This window comes from Pinus tabuliformis, chromosome 4_2, assembly GCF_031772625.1.
Source record: "Pinus tabuliformis cultivar Carrire ecotype Pingquan chromosome 4_2, CPIR1, whole genome shotgun sequence".
Taxonomy (NCBI): domain Eukaryota; kingdom Viridiplantae; phylum Streptophyta; class Pinopsida; order Pinales; family Pinaceae; genus Pinus; species Pinus tabuliformis.
This window is the reverse complement of record NC_142304.1, coordinates 788,663,367-788,678,858: the sequence shown is the minus strand read 5'-3', so window position 1 is coordinate 788,678,858 and position 15,492 is coordinate 788,663,367. Positions and strand designations below refer to the sequence as shown.

At 36.8% G+C, this 15,492-nt stretch overlaps 1 protein-coding gene across 1 annotated transcript; it reads right to left on the bottom strand.

Moving 5' to 3' along the window:
* Window positions 1–10,615: 10,615 nt before the first annotated feature.
* LOC149172018 (uncharacterized) lies at window positions 10,616–13,847 on the bottom strand. Its single transcript, XM_089426168.1, has 2 exons — window positions 11,375–13,847; window positions 10,616–11,109 (listed from the first exon to the last, which is right to left on the bottom strand). The coding sequence occupies exons 1-2, from the start codon at window positions 13,845–13,847 to the stop codon at window positions 10,784–10,786; spliced, it is 2,799 nt and encodes a 932-aa protein (XP_089282294.1). The 3' UTR covers window positions 10,616–10,783.
* Window positions 13,848–15,492: the final 1,645 nt, after the last annotated feature.

The window sequence follows — 15,492 nt, the reverse complement described above, 5'->3', positions numbered from 1 at the left end:
TCCCTTAGATCAAGGGTAATTTGATCTTCAGGATCAGAGATGCCTATTTCTTCCTCTGGAACAAGTTCTTCTATAGCAATCAAACCAACAGGAAGATTTTCGGTGATAATTCTTTCTATTCTCGGTGAATCAGGAACACTAGGAGTCGGAGTAACAGGTTCGGATATTTCTGGTTCTTCGCCTGTATCGCTAGCAGACGAAAAACTACCAACAAGTTCAGAAACTGTAACAGCTTCAGGATTATAACCGGTCTCTAAACTTTGGTAATCTGGATGGACTACCAAGGAAGATTCTCCTTCTTCAGGTGAACCTACTCTACTGCCACTAGGAGGAGTTACAAGGACCTTTAAACCTTATAAATTACTGGGGTCGTCTCGAGGAGGTTCACCCCTATGTCTACGGGATCTTCTCAACAATTCGGCCACAGAAACAACTTCAGGAGACTGGCCCCGAATTCTACGGGACTGTCTCGGTAATTCCGCCACAGCTAAAAACTTTTAACTACTACACACGAAAACAAAATAAAATTTCAAATCAAACCACCTAAAGCCTCTAAAGAACCAAACAAATTGAATCACACGCCTAAAGAATCTAGAGCGTCAAACCAGACACAAACAGTATCTTCCGGACCAAAAGCGCTAGTTGGTGATTAGGTCCAACCTCGCAGGATTCAGTACAGAAATGGCGGGTGGAACAGTTACGCCGACAACCTGCTTAATGAATAGACTGGACCAAATTCCTCCACTTTAACCGTCTCGAAGTGAACTGAACCCCCCAGAAAATCCAAGTGAGTATAGCCGACGTCTGCTCCAGGTACAGTGGGACCTTCCCTCCACTGTCACCTTGGGTAGAATCCTAGAGATTATGGTCACTAAGGTTACCAACAGCCACAAGTACACCTGGGGAAACAGTCTAAACTCCGACAGCATGCAAGGGCAGAGTAGCAAGCTCAATCCCCTTACCGGCTCCTTGACAGTAATCCAAGGTTTACCGATAAGTGACCCCTGGCTCCTCGACAATGGTTAATCCGAGGTTTACCGTTTGTAATACGTACTGCCTGGCGTCGTTCCCAACGAGGGGGGAATGATCCCCTCACTGGTTCAGACACGAGCTCGTGCTTCTCCTTTAAGAGGAGCTTTCCCAGAGTGTAAATGTAACAATTGGATTTGATTATATCACAAGATCGACTACTTGTTTGTTTTACTGCCTTGGAGAGTTAAGTACTCACCTACTCCAAGACACTAGCCTAAGCTATGTTGGTGCTTTAGAGCCCTAGAAAATAAAAGTTACTAGTTCAATTTTACTTTAAGCATTACTTTTAATGTTGTTCTTTAAAGTCACAAGGTGATGGAAGTGAAACCGATGGTGTATAGACTCGACTCCAACCACTATAAAGATGCACCTAAGATGATCTAGACTACTTTTGCTTTTTCAATGAAAATCTTTAACTAAAAGAGTTGAGAGAATGCAATTTTTAGAGAAAAACAACTTCTTTAGAAAAGACAATCAAAGAAACAATTCTCTTTTTCTTTTTGAGCACACAAACATAACCACTCTTTACTTGCACGAAAAGCTCTTTTTCTTTCAAAAACTTTTAAAGCTACTTGAAACAAAACTTTTCAAAGGAGATATTTTTGTATTTTCTTTTTCAATAAAGCATGTAAACCTACTTTTAACAAAAACAATCTCAAAAGCTATAAAACTATGAAATTTTGACTCACAAGCAAACCAAAAGAGAGATTACTCTAAGTAAACCTAACAAGGCAAAAGCTCATAAAGGCAATTCTAGGATGTTTTACTTGATCAAAAACAAATCAAGGGCTAGCTAATGCAGAATCAAAAGACTAGCCAAAACAAAATTCAAATCTTTTTGTTATTTTCGTAAAATGGAATTCAAGACTTAAATAACAAGTACTTCGAAAATGGCCCAAAAGACAACTTGATGGTAAGTTACTTCTATAGGTAGGCTTTTAGAACAGGTCTGACTTCTTAGAACGTTGACAAAACCAGAGAGATCTAAGGCTTTGACAATTCCTACCGCTAAAGTCACTACAAGACCTACTCAAAATCAAACCCTAGGGCTTACACTTCGACGAAATCCACTAAAACACTTAATACTAATGAAACCAGTTCAGGTGAAGATTCTGGACAAGGGACTGATGAATCTGGGCAGAAAAAACTAAGAAAAAACAAAATCTCAGAGCAAAAATGGCAAAAAATGGAATTTTCTTAAATTTTGGCAGGGGACGCAGGCAACCCGTTAGCACAGGGGCAGGCCCGCTCTGTGCACACAGCAAAAGTGCGTCCAGGGACGGACTGTGCGGCACTCAGAGGTTGCGTCCTACTGAAAAACTCAAGAAAACCAAAAATCAAACTAATCCTAAGCTAAACCACCCAGAGACAAGATCACAGAGCCAAAACCAGAAAAATAAATCAATTTTCTCAAAGCAAAGTTCAAACAAAAGAAAGGACTCTTTTCATTAATGGAAACTATCCCCAGTGGAGTCGCCAATTTGTCACACGGAATCAGTCAAGGGTGCGGACACAGCTGACCTTCCTAGAAGTCTAAGACATTCTAATGACAAACAAAACAAACTGGAACTATCCTTCTCTAAACATACATTATGATATGAGAAATCAAGGTGTTTCGTTCTTACCTTTGTCCAAACGCTGTTGTAGAAGTCCAAGCTTTGTTGATCCGGATGAGCTCCTCCCGTTCTCCAAAACCTGCAATCACCAACAGTCAAACAATTAAATAGCACCTGATTATAACATAAAACAAAGCATATTCAACATATAGACCAAGGAGTACATGAAATAACCCATTAACAACAAGCTATTGAGAAGAATGGACCTATTTGCATTAAAGGTAATCAAAAGGAACCATTACAACCTGAGCCTTGGTGTTGTGCAAGCTCCTTCCAAGGTCCACAAGAGTCTTCCTCTACTTTGACAAAGCTCACCCACTTCCAAATAGAACAAGTAAGGGTGACAATCTCTCCTCACAAACTTCTAAATGGGAGTCCTAATTCCTGCAGCATTTACCCTTAGAAATCTATAGCTTTCAACCTCCTCCCTTCTGGCTCAATGCCTCTTTTTATAGTGCTCAAGAGGAAGTTAATCAGGTCCACCATCAATGGGATAGTCCCCTCTTTGGATGGGATCACTCCCTTATTGATGGGATAAGTTCCTCTTTGATAGGAGTGCATGAACCATCTGGAGGCGCTCAATATTCATCCAAGAACCTTCTAGAAAGCTCTAGAAGTGACCACAAGTAAGTTTTTGAAGATGAAACTCGCGCATTTTAACCTTTTCAAAGGGACGCACCTGCCCCTTTAGATACAGAGCGTCCTTGGACGCAGATCTTGTGAACAAAAGGTGTGTACCCGCAGGCAAGGCTTGAGAGAACCTGCGTACCCAGAGTAAACATATTTTATAAGGACTTTCTCTCTTTCTTGGATTTTGACATGAATAGCAGAGGCATAAGACTTGCTCAAAAGGGTAGTATGACTGTTGATTGAGCCATACCGACTGTAAATAGCCATGGTGACATTTTTTAGTGTAACACCCCAAACAGGTACAGTGGCTCAATACATCACAAAGGAAACCGAAGAGGCCAAACAAATGTTGTGCGCCTCTATGGCCAACCCTTTCGTATTGCCTGAAGGCACGCTAGCAATAGCAAGCGAGGGTGACCGGGCTGCGATGACCAAAAACCATATGATCATGAACTTTATTTTGAGAAAAATTTAAAAAAACCCCTAATTAACTTGACCAAGATACTTGACAACTATTTCTAGGTTATCATAGATAACATTGGCTCCAATGGGGATGTTGCACCCCTGAGGTGCAGCAAAGAACCAACAGGCTAGTTTCCTTATTGAGAATTGAAAACTGATGATATCATTTCCAAGTTCTAATGGCCTTCACTTTGGGCTCAAACTTGTTGCAAAAATCATCCACACTTGCATTTTTCTAAATGAAAAATGGAATATATACAGTGATGTTTCTTCGAGCTGATCGAATCAAAAGGAATAATTTTTGAGAAACTTTTCATTGACAGGTCCCCCCTTCCACAGTTGACCATGATCCATCTATTGCAGTATAAATGTGTTATTTCCATGGTAGCCTATGATCTTATATGGCCCTTTCCAAAGGTTCTCAAACTTGTCATGCTTTCCTTTGTCTTCAATATGAGCCTCCCACTTTAGAACCACATCTTGAATATTGAAATTCTCTTCTTTTGTCTTTTTATCAAATGTCGTCTTAACTCTATTTTGAGATTGTTGATCATCAATGTATACTTCTTCTCCTTTTTCTAGCAAAGTAATCAGCTGATTGATCCTCCTTTGAATATCATTTGGTTCTTCCTCCAATCCTTGTAATAATTTCATCACTGGAACTCCAAGAGAGATAGGAAAAAAAACTTCAGTTCCATAAGCCAACTCATATGGAGAAACCCCTATGCATATTTTAGTGCAAATTTTGTCAACCTATAAAGAAAATTTAAGTTTTAAATGCCGTGATATTTTGTTTTCCTGCAAAATCCTCTTCATAATTTTGACTAGACTCTTGTTTGATGACTCAGCTAGGCCATTACCTTGAGGGTAATAAGTTGTAGAGTGACCAAGGGTGATATTATATTGGTTGAAAAAACTTACCATCTTCTTTGATTTGAAGGCATGATCATTTTTAGTGATGATATTCATTGGTTAACCATATCTACATAAGATGTTATTTTCTAGAAATTGTATGATCATTGATTCTGTAGCTTGTCTTGTAGGAATTGCTGCAATCCACTTTGTAAAATAATAAGTGGCTTTAAGGATCCACACATGCTAGCCTAAATATGTAGGATGTATCTCGCCGATAAAATCCAACCCCCACTACTAGAAAGGAGCTTCTACAAATATGGGTTTCAAAGGCAGTGGGAGCAACTTTCTCTTTCCATCAAATATTTGACATTCATGACAAGCAACAATTTTTTAATATACATATTGGAACATTGAAGGCCAATAAAAACCTTCTCTTATTGTTTTATTCATTGTTTCTTTCCAATAATGATGACCCCCACAATCACCCTTGTGAAACTCTTCAATTATTTTCTCAGCTTCATCTTCTAGCAAATAGTTAATAAATTTTACACCTATGTCTTTCCAATACAATTTTTCGTTCAAGATATAATACCTCATAGATTTCAGCTTGACAAATATGGCTTTTGATTTTGATAATTCAGGAGGAGCTCTATGATGTTGTAAAATAAAAATGACATCTTTATACCAATCTAACATAATGATTTTTTCTTCAACAGGGATCAGCTCTTCATCTACAATCACATTATTTCTATTATAAAATCAATGTCTAGACAATCAAAATTTGATTGAGTCATCAAATTTGCTAATCCTTGTCCTTTCACCAACCTTGTAGGCCTGATCTCTAAATCATATTCTAGCAAAGTGACAATACACTTACTTCTCTTACCTTCTGGATTAGCTTGGGTTGATATGTTTTTTACTACATCATTGTGTACCAAAGCAACAATGTGTGAATGGATGACATATACCTGAAATATTTGAGTGCTTTTACCAAAGCATAATCTTGGTTTTCCATAATGTTGTACTTCAATTCAGAATTTCCAAGTGTTCTACTAAAAAAGGAAATAGGTTGTTCATTACCTTGTTGTTTTCTCTACAACAATACTCCTGCAATTGTATGTTCTGAAGCAAAAGTAAAAACCAGTTTCTTTTTTTTTTAAGTCGAGATTAATGAGTATTGGAGCTTGAGTAAGAGCCTTCTTTATCTCTTCAAAATAATTTTTAGCCTTTGTTGTCCACTTAATATTACAATCATTCTTAAGCATCTTGGTGATATGCTTCACAATTTCTACAAAGTTAGGAATAAATATTCTAACAAAATTCACCTTGCCTAAAAAAGATTGAATTTCTTTTTTGTTTATGGGTAGTTCTATCTTCTGAATAAAAAAAACTCTACTTTCATCAATATTAATCTCTTCTTTTGATATTATATGACCCAATAAATTTCCAGATGTCAAAGCGAAAACAATTTTTTTGGGGTTCAGAGAATTACCAAATTTTATGCATTCTTGAAGAATCTTTTCCAAGTGCTTGAGATGTTCCTCTTCCTTCTTTGAAAACATGGTGATGTCATCCAGATACACAACCATAGATTTGTCCCATTATGGGGAATTTTGAGGTCTAAAAAGGGCCTCCTAAGAAAAATGTACAACAAAATAAACTTTATAAGAACCAATAGGATTCAATATGATGATGTCAACCATGGGGGATGATTCACCATTTTTGGAGTAAAAAAGTAAAAAAGACTAAAAAATAATAAAATAATAAAACTACTTTTTCAACTCATATTCTCAACTTATCTCCCTAAGGTTTTACTCTAATTTAGAATGGGAGTACTCGTTGGATGCAAAATTTAATTCCTCATCATCGTAACTGACTAATTTCTCATGATTTTTGAATAGTTCACTTAGCACTCATTGCATCGGGTGATGCTCACAGGGGTGAAGAAGTGGGATTGAAACTAGTGAAATAAATCACATAGTGGCAATCATCACTTCTAGGGCTTGCACCCGGCAACAAGGGCTTCCTAGGAGGTCACCCATCCCAGATCACCCTAGCTCAAGTGCGCTTAATTGTGGAGTTTTCCCCACAATCAAGCCCACTTATCTTTCTACCCCATTTGCAAAACCTTAGCAAGTATTATGCCCCATGAACCATTCAAGTAGAGATCCCTTCACTCTTTTTGAATTTAAGTATTAGGGGTTTACGCAGTGCATTATATTAGATATCATTTTTGGATTCAACTGTGTTAAGTAAGTCATTCACGTATGACCATTTCCATGGGAGGTAGTTGTAACTGACTATTTTCTCATGATTTTTGAATAGTTCACTTAGCACTCATTGCATTGGGTGATGCTCACATGGGTGAAGAAGTGGGATTGAAACTAGTGAAATCAATCACATTGCATCAATCATCACTTCTAGAGCTTGCACCTAGTATCCAGGACTTCCCGGGAGGTCACCCATCCCATGTTGCATACTTTCGATGGACCCTACTACACGAACAATGAGAAATACATGAAAAAACGTGATTGCAATTATGTTTTTCATGTATTTCTCATTTTTATGTAACAAGATCCATCGAAAGTATTCAACATGGGTACTCCTTGGATGAGGAATCAAATTTTTCATGCAACGAGTATTTCCACTCGAAATTTGAGTAAACCAGTTGGGAGATAAGTTGAAAATACGAGTTGAAAAAATAGTTTTGCCTTTTTTCCCTCTAGAATTTGATGATGTAATCTAACCTTATTTTATTATTTCTACTATTATTTTATAATTTCCTTAGCAGGCCCATTTTAGACCTCAAAAATCTCCTAATGTTTTCTTCTGCAAATGCAATATCCATGGCCCTCTGAATAGTTGCTCCTACATTCATTTGTACAAAAGGTATCTTGGCACACATAAATGTTCCCCAGGGTGTGGTAAAAGATGTCTCCTCTCGGTCATTAGGATGTACCAATATCTGATTATAGCCTGAGAAACCATCTAGGCTTGACATCCTTTGTGATCCTAAAATGTTTTATAGTATGTGATCCATCCTCGGAAGAGGATTTTATCCTTTAATGAGGCTTTATTCAAGTTTCTTAAATCAATGCATATCCTAGTATCTCCATTATTCTTCCTTACAGGAACCAAAGTATCCAAACAACTGGAAAACCTTAATGGTACTATGATCTTTGCTTCAAACAAATTTTTAATCTCCTTTTCAGTAAATGTGAGAAGTAGCGGATTAATCCTGCTCAGATTTTGTTTAAAAGGTTTTTCATTTTTCTTTATTGGTATTGTATGTTGTATGATACTAGGATCATAACTTTTCAAATCTGAATAACTCCATCCAAAGACATCTGAGTATTTTTTCCATCAAATCAACATATTTATGTTTTACTTCAGAAGAAAGGTACTTGGACAACTTGACACACTTAGGATTATTTCCAGTTCCAAGATTACAAGCTTCAACTTCTTCATCATCAAATTTTATCTTAGGAATCTTGGCTACATCATTCTCATCAAACAATTTTTCAAGAGGAATCAGTCACTTTGGAATACATTTGTTTTTCAACTGGATGACTTTTGTACTGGCTTTCGTTTTAGCAAACATATTTTGCTAGTAAACTTGAGTAGTCTCAAATTCTTCTTTCAATTCTAAGAAGTGGTTGACTTGTTGATCATTGTCAAAGACCTACCAATTTTTTATGTTATCGAGAATGGCTGACCTATGTCTGATTTCAATCTCATACTCCTCTCTAGAATGAGTTGGAATTGTAAATTGGTTGGCTGAAACAACTAAGGAATCTGTAATATTGTTCTGTCCTCTAGGCCTGATTGTGAAATTGTGTTCTTCAAAGTTTTCCAGTAACTCAAGAATTAAATTTTTGTAGTCTCTAATTCTAACATCTTTAATCTGATAGCTGTCATTTACATGTTTAATGACTAACTCAGAATCACCAAAAGCTGAATTTTTTTTAGCACCTAAGTTCTTTAAATTTTCCAAACCCAAAACCAAGCTTCATATTCTGCCATGTTATTGGTGCAATCGAAATTTAGCTTGTAAGATCAAAACTTAATTTCATCTCTTGGGTTGATTACCCAAATTCCAACACCAGATCCATCCAGTAGAACCATCAAAGCTCATCTGCCACCAACCTTCTCTGTCAATTTCTTCAACTTGCTGATTTTCTGTTTGCTGATTTTTTGTTTCATTAGTGATCCCATTGAAAAGAATAGAGGATCCTAACTCTGTTTCCACTGCATAAATTGAGAAATTTTGAGGTTTGTCTTTGCTTCTGACCATATATGCCATTCTAGATTCTCAATATAATCTTCTCTTCTCACAGAAACCAGTGATAGTGGAATTTGACATGTCCATTTGCATGGTTCCCTTGATTTTAGCATCCCATGATCTGGACAACAGCATACCAAACTTTGGTGGAATATCTGCTACAATTATATCCATTAGTATAGTTTTTTTCTGCATGATTTACTCCATGATTTTCTCCTCCTTTCCCTCCACAACTCGCTAGTTCTTCTGCATGATTTACTCCCTGATTTGCTCCTCCTTTCACTCTGCAACTGGCTAGTTCTCTCTGGAACTTGCTCTAAGTGTTGAGTCTTCTCATTGATCACCACTATGGCACATTACCTTGGGCTCTTCACCCAGTAATGCTATATCATGAGCATCGTAACCTATTTTCTAAATCAATCATTCTTTTTTGTTCTTTTGATTCTTTTAGTGTTTTTGCTCTGCAAAGTTGTGTGTTCAGCCTTTACTAGCTAGATTCATCTGTGCAGGTTTTCTAACACATTTACAAAATGTGGATGTTTCTTGGATCAAACACAAATGAAAAACGAGGACAAACCTATTAAGATCCAAGGCAGGGAGTTTCGGACCATCTAATTCCAAAGTATTCAAGATTCTATTTTCCAATGTAAACATTGGAAGATTTATTTTAAAGGATAAGGGTTTACTTCGCCGAAGTTTAAGTAAAAATTACTGAAATTGCACAAAATTATTTTTCCTTTGGTGTAATTTAATTTTCCATAATCATTATAAGTGTGGTTTGAAATGCAACTACTTAGTTTTTTTAAGATTTTTGAAATGTTACTACTCAGTTTTCTTAATATTTAATGGAAGTAAAAAGTGCTTTTTTAAGTTAAAAATAAAGTTTGAAATTGTGTAATGAAAGCTATTTTTAAAATTAATTTGAAATAACAATAATTTTTTAAATCAATTTAAAAAGACAAAATTTTCATTTAGAAATTTAGAAATATTTTAATCTATTATATTTTCCTAGTACTTTAAGAATTCATTTTGAATTTTTTCCTTTTTAATCTCTCATTAAGTTGACCTTAACTCGAATCTAATCAATTCATTTGATGTTACATTAGATAACCCAAAGAAGTTAAGTGAAAATATTTGGACATTTTAAAAATCGGAATATTTGAAAAATGGAAAAAAATATTATGCGAAAAAACTAAAAAATTAAAATTGAAATATTATCGATGGAAGAGGTAAAGGAATCGTCTTTCACAGGATAAGAATTGTGGAATCCAGAATTTTGATATATATTCCTCTGCTACTAAGCCTTCACCTATAAGGTTTTGAAGTCATCAGGGTAGAACAAGAACGAAGACGGAATTTAGTTAATATCTCATTTTACTCGGGGCATTTATTTATTTATTTTATAAGATTATAAATGGTAAAATATTTGAATAATCCGAATGAAAAGAGATATTTGAAAAGTGTTAAATAGTTATTTTTTTATTCCACTAGTTAGTTAGTGAACAAATTCCACTTGATAATTTATATAAACCAAAATCATCATTTTAGCTCTAAAAATAATAAATAAAATATTCTTTTCCCGTCATAATCACTTTTCCAATCATACCATCAACATTTATCAACCATCTATTTATATAACTATTTTAATCTTTAAAACACTAGTCACAAAACATTATTTTATTTATAGAAAAAAAACACAAAACATTATTTTATTTAAAAATAAAAATAAAAACTAATCGGACATGGCACATGCAGTAATCATTGAGGGAGGAAGTCATCCTCATACTCGGCCCCTTTTCAATTTCTTCTCCTCACAACTGTTAATTTCTTCTCCAGAAGATATGTGGTCTCATGGTTAATGGTTGGGTGAAGAGTTTGGTCCTCGCTGGTGCAATTTGAGGTACAATTAAAGCCTCGGCTTACAGTGTGTGAGCATATGCACTATCTCGCGCATGCTTGGTCTGTGCTTAGGCTGTTCTTGCAAGCAGAGTAAAGCCACGAAGAACATATGCATGGCCTCCTCCATTGGGAAGTCGCTCAGCTTCGGATCTATAATCTCCATAACTCTTCCTCTCTCTAACTTCGTCATCTTCTTCACCCAACCGGCGAGGTTCATGCCCTCTTCAAATTCGCATTCTCCCACTGGTCGTTTGCCTGTAATCAGCTCAAGCAGAACCACTCCAAAGCTATATATGTCGCTCTTCTCCTCCACTTTCAGAGTGTACGCATACTCTGTCAATTCAATAATTATCACATAAAATAGTAAAGGCATCACTTTATTTTCCATTTATTTTTAATTCGGGTCATTTGATGGAAAGGCTCGCTCCTATAAAATCATTATTAGAATAGGAAAATCAGACCACTAAGCTTCTCGAAAAGCGCGGGGAATCTCAAAAAACAGCGAAACAATGTGTAGCCTAAAACTTTCAGGAAACCCAAGCACAAATACTTGAGCACAAACAGTAAAAAAATGATAAAGAATGAAACGACAATTTACCTGGAGCTATGTAACCAAAAGAGCCTGCTATTGAAGACATGCACTCCGAGGTACCTGAATGATGCAGTAACTTGGCCAGGCCAAAATCAGCGATATGTGCTTCAAAATTGGAATCCAAAAGTATATTGTTGGACTTCACATCGCGATGAAGTATAAGCGGCGAACAATCATGGTGAATATAGCGCAACCCCTTGGCAGCCTCCACTGCAATTTTGTATCTACTATCCCAATTCAGATGCCCTCCATTGTTTCCATGGAGCAGCTCCCCCAGGCTTCCGTTAGGCATGTATTCATACACCAGAAGATTAGTGTCATGATTGGAGCAAAAGGCCAGCAATGTCACTATATGCCTATGCCGGATTTTGCCGAGAGTATTGACCTCTGCAGAGAATCCATGATCATTTAAAGAACCGATGCCAATACCCGTAAGTTTCTTCACTGCAATTTGTTGGCCATTGGGCATGATGCCTCGATACACCACTCCCGCTCCTCCTTCGCCGATGATGTTTTCTTCTTTTAGGCATTGTACAATGTCATCGCTCCCAAAGTCCAGCTTTTGGAAGGTCGTCATTTCCCACAACCTGGTGTCGACTATTTTCTTGACGGCCCTAGCTCTACCTTTATATATGGCTACCCCAACTACCAAAAGCAGCAAACAGAAGAGCAGAGGTGCCAGCACTAAGAGAAGGCCACGCTTACGGTGGGCTTGACCTCGCGAAGTGCAATTGCCCAAATGTGGTCTGCACCAGTTGGGATTTCCTGCAAAATGTCTTGCATCCAAATAGAAAAACAAACTACCCTCTTGAATAATGCCTGAAAAGTTATTGTAAGAGAAATCAGGTTCGATCAAGTTCTGCATGTTCTGTAATTTGACGGGAATACTCTCATTTAAATGATTTCTAGATACATTCAGACGCACGAGAGAGCTGATGGTGGACATTTCCGCTGGGATGGGACCTATGAACTCGTTCTGGCTAAGATCCATACTTATAAGCATGGAGGGTACATTATTCATTTTCTCTGGTATGGTCCCACTGAGATAATTGCTGCCCAAATCGATCCAAGTCAGGTTGGGTAAATATAGGAAGTCTGCAGGAATCGAACCGTTTAAATGATTTTGCCCCATGTAGACTTCACAAAGAGAATTGCACGTGCCCAGAGAATTAGGAATCGCGCCAATGAAAGAATTATTATGTGTAGCCAACATCTGCAACCTCCCGCCGTTGCAGAGATTCGGAGGGATGGAACCAGTGAATCTGTTGGAGGAAAGTCGCAAAACCTCCAAATTTTGCAGGTTCCCAATCTTATATGGAATCCTGCCTTGTAGACCATTGTCTGAAAGATCCAGCTCTCTCAACTTGTTCAGATCCCACAGTTCCACGGGTATTTCACCAGTGAGGGCATTGTCTTGCAAATACATTGTCTCTAGATTTTTGAGACCATCAATCTCAGCAGGAATTGAACCATTAAGACCACAACCATCCATATCAAGATGGACAAGCTTGCTCAAATTCCCTATCTCGGGAGGAATCCCTCCATTGAATCTATTGGAGTCGTTCCGTATATAACCGAAGTTTCCCAGATAAAGCATTTTCAAGTTCCCCAAATTGCCAAGCTCTCCAGGTATTCTTCCTCTCAAATAATTTTTCGACAATGAAAGATATTCTAGATTTTTCAGCTTCCCATACTCCCTGGGAATGCTGCCGGAGAAGATATTATATGTCAGATCAAGATGTTCGAGCTTAACGAGAGAGCTCAAATCCAGTGGCAGTGCCCCTGACAAATAGTTTAGGGAGACGTCGAGGGCCTCTAGGTTCTTCAATTTTGATATGTCCGAGGGAAGTCTTCCATTGAGGAAGTTGTCAGTGACGATGAGCAATCGGAGTTTCTGGAGAGAGCTCAAATCCAGTGGCAGTGCCCCTGACAAAGAGTTTATGGAGACGTCGAGGACCTCTAGGTTCTTCAATTTTGATATGTCCGAGGGAAGGCTTCCATTGAGGTCATTATAAGAGACATTGAGCAACCGGAGTTTCTGGAGAGAGCTCAAATCCAGTGGCAGTGCCCCTGACAAAGAGTTGTAAGAGATGTCTAGGACCTCTAGGTTCTTCAATTTTGATACGTGGGAGGGAAGGCTTCCATTGAGGTAGTTCCCAGAGACGTTTAGCAAATGGAGGGCTGACAAGTCCGTGACCTGATTGGGAAATGAGCCTGAGAGATTCATGTCGGAGAGATCTAGAGCCACTACTCGACCCGTGAGGTGATCACAATGGACGCCAATCCATGAGCAATGGGTGGTGTGGTTGGACGGTGTCCAGGTATCTAACATATGATTAGGATCGTCCATGGTTGCTTTCATTGAAAGCAACACTCGCCTATCTCCAAATAATGATGAGTTGGAGATGGCTGATGATGGATATAGAAACAAGGCAATGAGGAAAGCAGAGATCTGCATGGCAAATTGTTGCAGAGTCATGGTGTCCCCGAAAGCAGAGTCGAGGATGGAAGCAGAGCAAGAAAACCAGGCAGGTCGACTTCTCCTTTGTATCATAGAATAAAAATGTTTAATATGCGAAGCACTGGACCTTAATATAGAAACAAATGTGGGAAAAAGGACGCAATTTCGTAGAAGGCAAAAGAGAAAACGACAAGGTTGGTCCACTTTAGCCTTCCGATGAGTAGTCTGCCATTTCAAATACTCAATAATGACGTAAATAGCTTCACCTACAACGTGGTTGATCTGCACTGGTCGCTGAATTGCTTTCCGAGTCTAGTCCCCTCGGAAATTTGGAGTATGAAGTTTCATAGTATTGAAATGCAACGACTGAAAGTATCGGAGCATCTAATTTCAAAGTATTAAACCCAAAGTTTTGAGTACGTCGATTTTCTATGAACAATGGAAGATTTATTCTAACTGACGTACACCATAAAGCGTGATTTTTTTGGTTTCGCTGAAATTTCAAAAAAAAATAACAGAATGTACACAAAATTATTTGAACTTTCAGGGGTAATTTAAGTTTCCATAATACTGGGTGGGCTGTTTGAAATGTTAGAAATAAATAGTCAATTTTCTTTAGATTTAATGAAAGGTAATGGTGGTTATTATAATTAATGAAATTAATATGAAAACCAATTTAAAAATAACAAAACCTTGATACAAGATTTAAAAAGATTTTAATGTTAATTGTATTAAAAAGGAATATTTTATGTTTATTAACTTTTTATTTAGATATAATAAAATAAAATTATATATATCTATTTATATATTATTGATTTTGGGTAAAATTAAATGAAGAAAAATAATATTATAAAGTTAACATAAAATATCATTTATTTTGCAAACCAATATTTTTATACAAATTATTAAAAATTTACATGAAGTGAATTTATGTTTTTACAATATATTAATTATGTTAATAGTTGTCATGGATTGTAACAATATCCACTTTAACAACAATTACCTTATGTATTTCCCATGCTTATTCATCACTTCATCTGTAAGCTAAGAGAAGCTAAGCAACACCATAGTTTGTCAAACAATACTAGTTTCATAAATATGTTTGCATAATTTTCTTCACTGTGGATATACTCCATCTCCATCAATAACATTTCTTACAAAATGGTAGTTAATATCATATGCTTAGTCTTACAATGATGAGTTATATTGATATCCAAATGGATAGCACCTAGACTATCAAAAAATGTAGTCACACCATCCTTCATTCTTTCAAGCTCACCCAAAAGATCCTTTAACCAAGTTGCCTCCTTGTAGACATTTGAGACAATGATATATTCTACCTCAATAGTGGATAAAACAATTGTTTCTTAAAACTTTGATATCCAATTAGTAGATCCTTGTGCATGAGTAAAGACATAACTTAAAGTAAATATCCTCATATCCAAATCACCTACAAAATATGAATCAAAATAACCCCAACCAAAATGACTACAAATGTTAAAGGTAATGTAATAATCTCTTGTGCTTCTGAGATACCAAAGAACCCATTTCACTATGATTCAATGCTCTCTTCTTGGATTTTTTATGTATCTACTAACAACACCCACTGCATATGAAATATATCATGGAAAATTTAAGGATGGAAGTTTATCTTAAAGTTTAG

What these genes read in the sequence shown, in the direction of transcription:
- LOC149172018 (XM_089426168.1), bottom strand. Translation starts at nt 13,847, where the DNA reads ATGACTCTGCAACAATTTGCCATGCAGATCTCTGCTTTCCTCATTGCC. An exon ending in TTTTGGTTACATAGCTCCAG is followed by an intron (nt 11,110 to 11,374) that starts GTAAATTGTCGT and finishes TTGAATTGACAG; the next exon opens with AGTATGCGTACACTCTGAAA.